At 48.2% G+C, this 12,450-nt stretch overlaps 1 protein-coding gene and 1 pseudogene across 1 annotated transcript; both read right to left on the reverse strand.

The window, feature by feature from the left end:
- Positions 1-268: 268 nt before the first annotated feature.
- Positions 269-3,191, reverse strand: TMEM217B (transmembrane protein 217B). Its single transcript, XM_045193443.3, is given in 4 exon segments — positions 269-352; positions 2,593-2,667; positions 2,669-2,701; positions 2,703-3,191. Coding segments are annotated over 4 exon segments (681 nt in total).
- Positions 3,192-5,516: 2,325 nt separating this feature from the next.
- On the reverse strand, positions 5,517-5,780 carry LOC112302438 (reactive oxygen species modulator 1 pseudogene; annotated as a pseudogene).
- Between the last annotated feature and the right edge of the window lie 6,670 nt (positions 5,781-12,450).

Below are 12,450 nucleotides of genomic sequence, written 5' to 3' on the forward strand. Positions count from 1 at the left end.
TGCGAGGAAGTCAGTGTGGCTGGAGCAGAGGGCCAAAGTGGTTAGAAAGGAGATTGCAGGGATGACAGGGAACTGGATCGCTGAGCACCTGGCATGACAGGTAAGCACTCAGGCCTCTGTCTGAGTGTGGAGGGAGGACAGGTAGAACCTGAGGAGAGGACAGACACAATCTGCCTAAGGGCTCGGCAGGGTTCCTTCGACTGCTGGGTGGGGAAATGGCGTACGGAGAAAGAGGGTGGCACTGGGGGCACCGGTTAGTGCAACTGCATCAAGTGTACAGTTCAGGGAGGAGGTCCAGGCTGCAGTCCTCACGGGGGTTACTGTCACGGGCCTGGGTGAGAGCCGGAAGTGACTGAGGCAGAGGAGAGGAGGGGGCGGGGGCGGAACCGGGAGCACTGCAAAGGCAGTGCAGGGCGAAGGAAGCCCTGGTGTCCACAGGCCAAGAGAAGAGACTGCTTGCAAAACAGGGAGGGTTCAGCTGACAAAGGCCACGAAGAGGACCCGAAAGAGAAGGCCGAGAACTGAACTGGGACTGGGCAGTGTAGAGATCACCTTCCCAAGAGCAGTCTCATTTCAGGGAAGTGGGACCCACACAGAATGGGAGGCCAGCAAGTGGAGGCAGACGCAAACAACAGGTTGGAGAAGTACCCGGGTAAAGGGGCACCGGCCTTGTATCTGAGCACCTTAAATTGTCCCGCATCAGGCAGCTCACAGTTCTGCCGTCCCTCCGCCTCTTCTCCACATGGGTCTCCAGTCCCCCCATCTGCCATCACCACCCCAGCTGGGATGGGGGAGCAGAATCCTGAAGTGGGCTCAGGTTTTATGTTTTGTTTCTGGTAGCAAGTTACACCCAGCCAAAGCACACCTTGTGAGAGCAGGACGGGGAATCACACCATTAGTCCTTGGTCATCAGCTGGAGGCTCCCTAAATCCCAAATAAGCCACCCCCAGAGCATCTGGCCAAGGTTTCAAAGCAGCCCCAGGCAAAAGCTTATTGCTGACTGCCACCTGGTGGTCATTTTGGGAACTGTCCTGGGTCCAAATCCACCACGGGGTGGTGGAAAGAATGGAGGGAAATGTTAGAATAGCACCCAGCACTGGTAAAGTGTTCCTAAGAGTGGGTACTGTCATTATGCCCCCTGTTCGGGGGGTGTGGTCCAAACAGTGACCCTTGACTTAACTCCCAACATTTTTTGAAAGAAACAAATATCTTAAAAGGAGGTCCCCCCACTTTTTTCTTAGATCTTGGTAAAAGAAAGAATGCTGCAGGGGACCAAGTAGGACATGTGTGTATGAAGTCTGATGATGTAGATTCAAATCCTTCTTTGGGTTTGACCAAGACACAGCAAGTGTCTTCAGTCTCGGTTTCATCAAACCATAAAATGGAAACATTAGGATTAAAACTGTAAAAGGCGGTGAATGTAAAGAGCTCTCAGAAAAGATGCGCTTCATTAGTGAACAGTAGTGACACCCCAGCTCTCAATGTTGGGGGCGTATCGCTTTAAAGTAATGGCTCTCAAATGGGGGTAATTTTGCCCCCTAGGGAACATTTGGCAATGAGATGTATTTTTTAAATTTTTATTTATTGATTTTTTTAAGAGAGAGAGAGGAAGGGGAGACAGAGAGAAAGAGAGACAGAAAGAGAGAGGAAGAGAAACATCGATTTGTTGTTCCACTTATTTATACATTCATTGGTTGATTCTTATATGTGCCCTGAGGATTGAACCCACAACCTTGGCGTACCAGGACAATGCGCTAACCAACTGAGCTACCTGACCAGGGCAGCAAGGAGACGTGCTTGGCTGTCGCAAGGGTGAGGGGATGCTAGTGCAGCTAGTGGGCAGAGGCCAGGGATGCAGTTAAACATACTGCAGCGCCCAGGACAGCCCTCTAAAAGACAGAATTAACCAGTCCAAAATGTCCATAGAGCTTAAGCTGAGAACTCTGGAGCTTTCTTGAATGGGGATTCTTCTTGCCACGTTACAAGTCAACGTGAGGAAGTGTTTTCTGGAAAGTGCGAGGGAAGCAGAGTGATGCCTGGTGCTGGAGAGAGGTTCCCGCAGTGGGCTCGTGCAGGGAGGGGTAAGAGAAGCTCCGTCTGACTGCGCGCTCCAGCGTGGCAGCCGCAGAGTAGCATGACGAGCCAGCCACATGCAGCTACTGAAGTCGAAATGAACTAAAGCATTGAAAAGTCCTGGGCTGTAAGAGCCACATTCTGCCCAAGCATTCTGTAGCCACGGGTAGCTCGTGGGCAGCACAGAGACAGAACATTTCTATCCGCATAGGGAGTTCTATGGGACAGAACCAGGCATCATTGGGCAATCCACATGAGAAAAACTAGAAACTAAGGACATGTAGAGAGGAGGGACCATGAGGGACAACAGTACACACCACTGAAATGGCTAAGTAAACACACGTATAATTTAATGCTAAAACAAGCCATAAAAGCACACATGTACAATAATTGATCCATGCAACCCTCCCCCCGCCCCCAGAATCACTTTTAAATGCATAAAACGGAAGAACCCTGAAAAGGCAAGCAGAGCCAATAGAAAGCAGGTGGGGAAAGGGGAGCTCTATTGTTGGGGACCACTCTCTCTCTCTCTCTCTCTCTCTCTCTCTTCTTTCTGGCTCTGTTCAGTTTATCTTGCGGTACATCATTCCTGGCCCGACAGATGGCCACGAGTCGATTGTACTGATGGATGAGCGTCTGCGGCGGCTGATCTTGCTTAAACTCTTGGGGTCCTTATAAAGGTTGTACGTATACTTGATGATAAAGGGCAGACAGAAGGAGTGCAGGAACATACGGGAGATTTGGAAGATCAAGTGCAGGTAGCCCAGCTCCTTGAACTGCTCTTTGATGATAGCATTGGTGATCAGGACCACGCAGAAGCTGGTGAGCTCGTAGACGGCAATCCACACGGCGTAGCACAGCAGCCCCACGTATTTGTTCTCGTGGATGCAGTAGAGGAGCAAGGAGCTGATGCTGATGGTGATGGAGGACAGGCTGATGCTGATGTGCTTTCTGTTGGCCAAGAGCCACGCGGCTAAACCAGACGTCATGTCCATGTAGATGTGGAACTTGTCCTCGTAGCCAAAAAACACAACCTCGTTCAAGTCGAAGATGAGGAACTGGATGGTGCTGAGGATAGAGAAGACGCCTGCCAAAAGGCAGAACATCTTGTTATTCATTTTCTGCTTGTTTTACCGGAGCATCTCCTGCAGGGGAAAAAAAAAAATCATGGAGAGACACGACCCGATGGAAGAGCCAGCCCTGGACAAATCCCCACCGCGCCCCCCACCACTGGAGGTAAAAGGGGGTGCTCAGAGTAATAATGGTATGTGCACAGGCTGCAGGTTGGATGGGGACAGGGGTCTGGTCCTTGCTCTGACCTAACCAGCTATCAGCGACCACATCATGGGGACGGGACATCACTGGCCTGGACACCGCGCAGGAAGCTCCCAGCTCTGCTGCTCCCACTGCTGCTGAGCTTTAAGGTGGCAAGAAGGGCGTTCCTGTCAGGCAGTGGGAATTAGGAAACTCCTGTATCTGGAATTATGATAGAGTCAACTCTGGACTCCTCTCTGGGATGTTTGTTTCTCTGAGGTCAGAAAACTACCATGGCTCGTAGGGGCCTGGAATCATGCCTGTGCCTCCCCTGGGTGCCCTGTCTTTCCTTCTAAGGCCTCACTAATGGAATTCCCCCACTTTGCTCCCTGCCATCAGTGAGGGCATGGAGCCACCATTGAGTGGAATGGGGGGAGGTTTACTATCTTCTCTGCCCAGGCCGAAGGTACCTCAACAATAGGCCACCATCACAGAACCAAAGACCCAGCAGGCCAGCATCCAGCTGCAGCCTCTGTCAAGTCAAACTTGAGCTCTGGAGGCTGGCTCCAGCCTTGGGGACACGCCCAGAGCCCAAGTGGACCCTGCTGGGGGCGTGTCTATTACAGAGGACCCAAGGCTGGGATAAGCTGGGCCCCTCGCAAACGTCTCTCCCAGCCGAGATCGCCTTCTCACCGGCTCCCAGGTCGGAGAATTCCAGAGCAAAGCCCCCTCCTCTTCCCTCAGCACACCGGAGAGCTGCCACTGTGAGGGAGGAGAAAGGGAAACAGCCACACGTGAAGGCGATGTTGCAGTCCTCGGGCTGGGCCGGCGTGTTTCCGAAGGCTGGAAGCCTGACTGTGGCCTCTGTCCGAGGTGACGGGGCTCCTGCCCAGGCCTGGCAGAGCTCAGACGGGCTGCCAGCTCCTCCCTCCGGCCTGCGCCTCACTCACCACTCACTCGATCAATCTCAGATATTCTTTTCTTTTTTAATTTTTGGTCAGTAGAAATTTTTTTATTGTAAAATATACATGACAGACATCACTGTTTCCCCCGCTTTGAGTGTCCTATCCAATGGCATCCGGCGCATGCCCATCGCCGTGTAACCGTGCCCACCACCCCACCTCCAGACTTTCTCACCTTCCCCAGAAACACTTTGTCCCCAGCAAGCAGACTCCCCACCTCCCCTCCCCTTAGCCCCCTGTTAACCACCATGTCCCTTTCCGCCTCTACGAATTTTACTATGCTAAGTAACTCCTGCAAGTGGACCACACAGTCTTTGCCCTTTTGTGTCTGGCTTACTTCACTTAGCATAATGGACCTTTTCAAGGTCCATCCCAAATGGGGTGGTTATTCCCCATCGTCCGCCCACTCCGCCTGACTCCAAAGCTTTGCTCTTGCTAGACGCACAAACCTCCCGCTGTGCCCAGACCCCGAAGAAGCATCCCTGGTGGGGTGGGAGAGGCAGTGTGCTGGCCACCAGATAGCTAGCTCCATCGACACTTTGCTGTCCCCACCAACTAACCCGCACCTCGTCCCTGCTCACAGAGCAGCTACCAGAGCAACCATTAACCATGTTCGCCTGCACCAGCCCAGACTCGGGCCCCAAGCCACACGGGTTCAGTATTGCGGTTTGACCCTGTGCTGCGGATGTCAGGCAATGTCTTTATCAACCCCCCTGTTTTCTCATCCCCGCTGCCCCAGCCTTGGTTTTGGCCCTGTCACCTCCCTCCTGGGTCACTGTAAGAACCACGTGACTTCTCTTTCTGTTTCCTGTTGCGCTCCTCGGTACCTGCATTCAACACTCACTCGCCAAACATCTATTGAGCCTCTACTATGGGCCGGGTACTCGGTTCAGTGCTGGAGATACAGGTAAACACTCTAGCAAGGAAGCTAGATAAATAAGAAACAAATAAATAAAATGTTTGGAAACATTTTTAAGGAAAAGAAAACTTAAAACGTATAATGCAATGTGATAAGTGCTGTGGAGGAGGTGGTCCAGCGTTCTCAAGATCTAATAGGCTCTAACCCAGCATGAGAAGCAGGAGAGGATTTTCTGGAGGAGGCTATCATTAATCTTGTGTTTTAAAGGATGTGTTTTTTTGATTTTTTTTAAACTACTCAAAGTCTTTATTATGGTACCTGGGCTGGGACTGATGGGACGGGGTAGATGTGGGCAACCATTGCTCTGACTAGCACCGAATACCCATCCCAATAGCCACAAATGCGCCAAAGGTGCCACCACTCAGCGTCACGGTTTCACTGATGCCTTGGTCCCCGATGCCTCCCATCACCTCCCGGCCCTGCATTCCAAGCCTGGGACAGGAAAAGATGCCGAAGAGTGCGCCAGTCGCCATGCCCACGACGCAACCCATCACAAAGCCCATCTTCACGCAGTCAATGCAACTTGGCTGGGACTGTTCATAAGGACCCACGGCCACCAGCGTCTCACTCATGGCCTCGGTAGCTCAGCTCTAGGTCTCACATGGAATGCTAGGTGGGGTGAAAGGATGTGGGCATTAACTGGGCAGAAAAGGGAGAAACTTCACCCCCAGCAAAGTGGACAGCATCCAGGTAGGATCAGAAATGGGCAAAGTCATTTTGAAAAGAGCAAGTTCAGTGTAGACTGAACAGAGGGGTAGGCTACACGGGTTGGCAGGGACAAGAGAAAGGAAGGGGCCTTGCCTGCCACCTGCCCCCTGCCACCTGCCATGAGAAGGGCAATGGGGATGGGTCTTCAGGGTGTGTGTGTATGAGAGACAGGATCTGATATGCATTTTAGAAAAATATTTCTTTTTTTAATATATTTTATTGATTATGCTATTACAGTTGTCCCATTTTCCCCCTTTCACTTCCCTGCACCCTGCACACCCCCTCCTGCCTGCATTCCCTCCCTTTATTCCATGTCCATGGGTCATACATGTAAGTTCTTTGGCTTCTACATTTCCTATACTGTTCTTACCCTCCCCCTGTCTATTTTCTACCTACTATTTATGCTACTTATTCTCTGTACCTTTTCCCCTTCTCCTCCCCCTCCCACTCCCCTGTTGATAACCCTCCAGGTGATCTCCATTTCTGTGATTCTGTTCACGTTCTAATTGTTTGCTTTTGTTTTTGTTTTAGGTGTGGTTGTTAATAACTGTGAGTTTGCTGTCATTTTACTGTTCATATTTTTCATCTTCTTTTTCTTAGATAAATCCCTTTAACATTTCATATAATAAGGGCTTGGTGATGATGAACTCTTTTAACTTGACCTCATCTGGGAAGCACTTTATCTGCCCTTTCATTCTAAATGACAGCTTTGCTGGATAGAGCAATCTTGGATGTAGGTCCTTGCCTTTCATGACTTGGAATACTTCTTTCCAGCCCCTTCTTGCCTGTAAGGTCTCTTTGGAGAAATCAGCTGACAGTCTTATGGGAACTCCTTTGTAGGTAACTGTCTCCTTTTCTCTTGCTGCTTCGAAGATTCTCTCCTTCTGCTTAATCCTGGCTAATGTAATTATGATGTGCCTTGGTGTGTTCCTCCTTGGGTCCAGCTTCTTTGGGACTCTCTGAGCTTCCTGGACTTCCTGGAAGTCTATTTCCTTTGCCAGATTAGGGAAGTTCTCCTTCATTATTTGTTCAAATAAGTTTTCAATTTTTTTCTCTTCCTCTTGTCCTTGTGGCACCCCTATGATTTGGATGTTGGAACATTTAAAGATATCCTGGAGGTTCCTAAGCCTCTCCTCATTTTTCTGAATTCTTGTTTCTTCATTCTTTTCTGGTTGGATGTTTATTTCTTCCTTCTGGTCCACATCATTGATTTGAGTCTGTTTCCTTCCTGTCACTATTGGTTCCCCGTACTTTTTCCTTTATTTCACTCAGCATATCCTTCATTTTTTCATGTAATTTGCTACCATACTCAACCAATTCTGTGAGCATCCTGATTACCAGTGTTTTGAACTGTCTATCTGATAGGTTGGCTACCTCTTCGTCACTTAGTTGTATTTTTTCTGGAGCTTTGATCTGTTCTTTCTTTTGGGCCATTTTCTTTTGTCTTGGCGCGTCTGTTACGTAAAGGGGCAGAGCCTTAGGTGTTCACCAGGGTGGGGTAATGCACGTAGCTGTGCTGTGAGGCCATATGTGGGGGAGGGTCTGAGAGGGAATAGTGCTGCTTGCTCCACTCTCTGCCGGATTTCAGTCACTTCCCCCGCTACCCACAATCAAAGTGGGCCTTTCTGGTGCTGGTTCCCGAATAAGTGGGCCTGTGCACACTCTAGGCCCCTGTGGGTCTCTCCAACAAATTCTCCTGTGACACTGGGAGTTTTTCCTGCTGCCACCTCAACCCCCACAGGTGTTTGCAGTCAGAGGTTTGAGGCTTTATTTCCCCGAGCTGGAGCCCTGGGTTGCGAGGTCTGCTTCAGTCTCCCTTTGTTCCTCCCAGTTTATCTGCGCACGAATGTGGGACCACCCAGTCTGCCAGCCGCCACCTTGCCTCGAGTCCTCTCCACCCAGCTGCCTGTCTCCGCCCCTCCTACTGGTCTGGGTGAGTGTTTCTTCTTTAACTCTTGGTTGTTGGGCTTCCATACAGTTCTATTTTCTGGCAGTTCTAGTTGTTTTCCATTTTTAAATTGTTGTTGTCCTTCTTTTGGTTGTGCGAGGAGGCACAGTGTGTCTACCTATGCCTCCATCTTGGCGGGAAGTCTCATTTTAGAAAAATATTTCTTGCTGCTGTGGGGATCATGGGTCAGAAAGGGGACAAAGTGGAGGCACAACAGTTGAGAAGCTGGTGAAGAAAATGAGGTGAAGCAAGACAACAGAGGGATGTTGGGGGGAGTGACTTTGTATTTGAGGGTTGGGGCTGTGGGAGGAGGAGTCTGGAATGAGCTCCTGGGTGGAGGGTGGTCCATTCACTGAAGTGTGGAGCTCGGAGGCAGAAGCACACTTAGGATGGGGGTGGGGAAGATGAGGAGGAGGACAGTTGGGAAATGGTGGGTCTGAGTTCCTGGGGGACTTCCAAATAGCCACATCTACTATGAAGTCACCTCCATCAACCTAGAACTCAGAGAGAATCTGAGCCTTTGCTGGATATAGGATTCTTGGTTAACAGTGGGTTTTTGAAAACACTTTAAATATGTTATCCTGCGATTTGGCTCCCATTGTGTTTGCTTAGAAACCAGCTATTAATCTTACTGGGATTCCCTTCTAAGTGATGAGTCATTTTTTTCTTCCTGCTTTCAACACTTTCTTCTCTTTTACTTGAGCACTTTTACTATGCAGTGTCTGTTCATGGAGCCTTTGCATTTAACCTAGTTGGAATTTGTTAAGCTTACTGGTTGTAGGCTAGAGTTTTTCAATAAATTTGGGAAGTTTTCAGCCATTATTTCTTCAAATATTTTTTTTCTGTTCCTTTCTTTCCTCTTCTTCCAACACTACCACTTTGCATATTTTGGTTGGTAGCTTAACAATATCCCATATTTCTCAGAGGCTCTACTTATTTTTCTTCATCTTTTCTCTATGTTCTTTAGATTGCATAATCTCTGTTACCTACCTTAAATTTTACTAATTCTTTCATCTGCCAGTTCAAATCTACTGTTGAGCCTCTCTAGTGAATGCTTCATTTCAGTTACTGTACTTTTCAACTCAATAATTTCTACATGAGCCCCGGCCAGGTGACTAATTGGTGGGAGTATCGCCCCATACACTGAAAAGTTGCAGGTTTGATTCTCAGTCAGGTTGCATACCTAGGTTGTGGGTTTGATTCCCAGTTGGGGCGTATATGGGGGCATGTATGTTTCTCTGTTACATTGATGTTTCTCTCTCTCTCTCTCCTTCCTCTCCTCTTAAAAATCAATTTAAATAACATATCCTTGGGCCCTGGCTGATGTGGCTCAGTGGATTGAGAGCTGGCCTGAGAACCAAAAGGTCACCGGTTCAATTCCCAGTCTGGGCACATGTCTGGGTTGCAGGCCAGGTCCCCAGCTGGGGGTGTGTGAGAGGCAACCACGCATTCATGTTTCCCTTCCTCTCTTTATCACTTTCTTCCTCTCTCTTTAGAAATACATAAATAAAATAAAGTCTATCTATCATCTTTAGGTGAGGATTAAAAAACAAAAAATAAAAGAATTTCCATTTGGTTCTTTTTTATGGAATTCGTGCCTCCTTATCGATATTCCCTGCTTGATGTGACACTGCTGTTACATTTTTCTTTACTTCTTCAGTCATGGTTTCCTTTCGCTTCTGAAACATATTTGCAACGGCCATTTTAAAGACTTTTCCTGTTAAATCAAATGTTTTGCCACTCTCGCAGGCAGTGTCTGTGGCCTGCTTTTCCCCTGGTGTGTGGGTCATGCCTTCTTTGCAGGTCTCCGGTTTTGTTGTTGCTGCAGTTGGAAACTGGGCACTTCACATACGATATCGTAGCAACTCTGCTTGGCGTCCCCACCATCCACCAGGCTTATTATCGTTATTTGCTTGTCCACTTGTTTAGTGAACGTTTGGGTTATTTTAGTAATTAAATCTCCACCTTCCCAACCCCATGCTGCACCGTGTGAAGCCTCCCATGTTGTTTCCTGGGGAGGTGCGGTTTTGGGCCCACACTCCAGGACAATGGTGGTTTGGGCAGGATCATAGGTGCTGACTGATTGCTCTATTGTTCTCCATAATGTCCTGGGGCAAAAATTGCTCTACAGACAAAGCCAGTCACATTTGGGCTGGTTTGAAATAATAGGTACAAAAGTCAGTGCTTGATATTTGTTCTGCTCCCAGGAGGGCTTCTCCCAGTTGTTTCTTTCCCATCGTTTCCTGAAAACTAGCAGGCCTGCAATTTGGCCTGTGTCTTCATCGGCCCTACAAATCTCCGATTGCTTTCTGCCACAACCTTCACTATTTCTTAGAGTGCCTTTAGGCTTGAACTTGTGCCTGCTCTGTTGTAAATGAAGCAAATTCCTGTGTGAAGAAATTGCAGACTATCTGTTCTCTGGCCTACTTCTCCCAGGCCCCAGCCAAAATCTCTGGGTTGGCCCCGTGGGGCTGTGGGCAGAGACAATTGTCTGCTTCCGCCTTAGTGACGCTCCTGCTTTAGAGTTTGAGTGCTGTGTGAGGGAGAAAAGACAGTAGCTTGAGGTCTTCTTGGATTGCCTGCTCTGTCATTGCTGCCACCACCTCACAACTGGGGCACAGGCAGTGGGGGTCCCAGCACTTACAGTGGTGCCATGTCCAGCCTAGTGCCTCTATCCCATGAGCAGGGCTGGACAACAAAGGGAACCTCCATGTTTTAGCCTCAGCATCAGGGACCTGGGGCTAGGGTGAGAAACGCCAATGTCCTGCTCCTCCTGGGGAGAAAACCCTGCGTTGGGGACCCGGGGGAGGGAGCCCACATTCTTGGCTGCACTAGTCTGGAGTAGAGTTTCTGCCTGGCTGAGTCGGGAGAGGGGAGGGAGGAAGTGATCTTGGTTCAAAACCAAAGAATCTTACTTTTCTTACCAAATCTTTGACTTTCTTGAGTAGATGTTTCTTCATTGGCTATCTGCCCTTTGAACCTTTCCAGATGATTTGTGTATGTGTGTGTTTTAGTAATTTTCAGCAGTTTCACTGGGGAGCAGGTCCATGGAGCTCCTTGTGCTCTCATGTGGGACGTTGATCTTGCCACAGTGTTTGTTGACATACACTTGGCTCTTAAAAAGTGCAATATTGCCATGTATGTCCATTTGAATGCAACTTAAAACATAAATTTGGAGGGAGGACCAGAGGAAGGAAAATGGAAGAGAAGTTTTATCATTTATCTGGGCATGACTATTAGCATCTCATTTTTATTTTAGATAAAAACATGAAGCAATATTCCCCTGAAGCAGACATACAGAGCAAAAATAATGAAAATGAAAATATTTTCAACTACCCACCACGTGTCGGAACTGAGGATTTTCCGCTTCCTCAGTGTACACCTTTCTCCCCCGGGGAACATGGAACTAAAAGAGTCTCCACCAGACACCCCAAATGTCTCCTTGGAGGTGAACAGAAGGAACTTCTCACAGAGGTGGTAATTGGCCATGGGAACAATGTCGCACAGGAAAATTCTCGGCTTATGAAACATATGCTGTGGCTGCCACCGCAGTTGCACTGACACTGGCAGCCCTGTGAGAAAGTATATGAGGATCACAGACGTGTCACAGAGACTGGCTGTCCCCTCCCCCACTGCGGCACCACAAGGAGGCCCCAGTCCAGGCAGCAGGGATGAACCCCATGGTCTTTTCCCATTTCAGTCAAAGAGGCAGAGTCTTGTTCCGGGAGCACCACAGTTGAGAGACTTATCTTTGCGTGCCGGACAACAAAAACTCAAATCCTGATTCAGCCCCTTTAGGGGCTGCCACTGAGTGTTTAAACCTGATTTTGTCTTGGGTTCTTTCATGTGAAAAAAATAAAGATCTCAGCCTGGACTGGGCTGGCTCAGTGGCTTGGGCGTTGTCCAGCAAACTGAAAGGTCACGCGGTTGATTCCCTGGATATTTTGATATATCATGAGTGTTTTGTGGAATGTTCCTTGTCTCTTTGTCACATTAAAATCATACTCATCTTTCAAGACATATCATGTCTCATCTCCTTATTGACGTCATATGTAACTACTGCAATCCTGACTTCTTATGTAGACTTCTTCCACAACCCCTACTTCAGTAACTCCTATAGCAGTTACAATTTATTTTATTCTCCTTGGCTTTGGCAAACAGAATATTATAATTCTCCCCTCTTTTAGAAGGAAATATCAAATTAGAAATACAAATCCCCCTTTAAGAAGAGAATCAGTGTGGATTCAGGGAAAACTATGAAGGAACATCAGGTACTTTTTATTTATCTTGTACTTTCTATTTATTTACTGCGCTGCAGTAAAAGCTGTCTACTCCAGGATACCCACACACCATGTGAAGTACGAGGTCTGTAAATGTCCTAGCTGGGCGAAAATCGAGCACCTTCATTCATATTTCATTGCACTATATTTTCTTCTTTCTCTTGAGTTTTCAGTCACCTGAACGCTTCTGACATATATGGTCTAAAAAAATTAAAAAATCTACTAAAAAGTATACTGAGCTGTCCCTGACTAGTGTGGCTCAGTTGGTTGGGTGTCATCCGGCAAAGTGAAATGTCACTGCTGGTT

Source organism: Desmodus rotundus, chromosome 11 (assembly GCF_022682495.2).
Source record: "Desmodus rotundus isolate HL8 chromosome 11, HLdesRot8A.1, whole genome shotgun sequence".
Taxonomy (NCBI): Eukaryota; Metazoa; Chordata; class Mammalia; order Chiroptera; family Phyllostomidae; genus Desmodus; species Desmodus rotundus.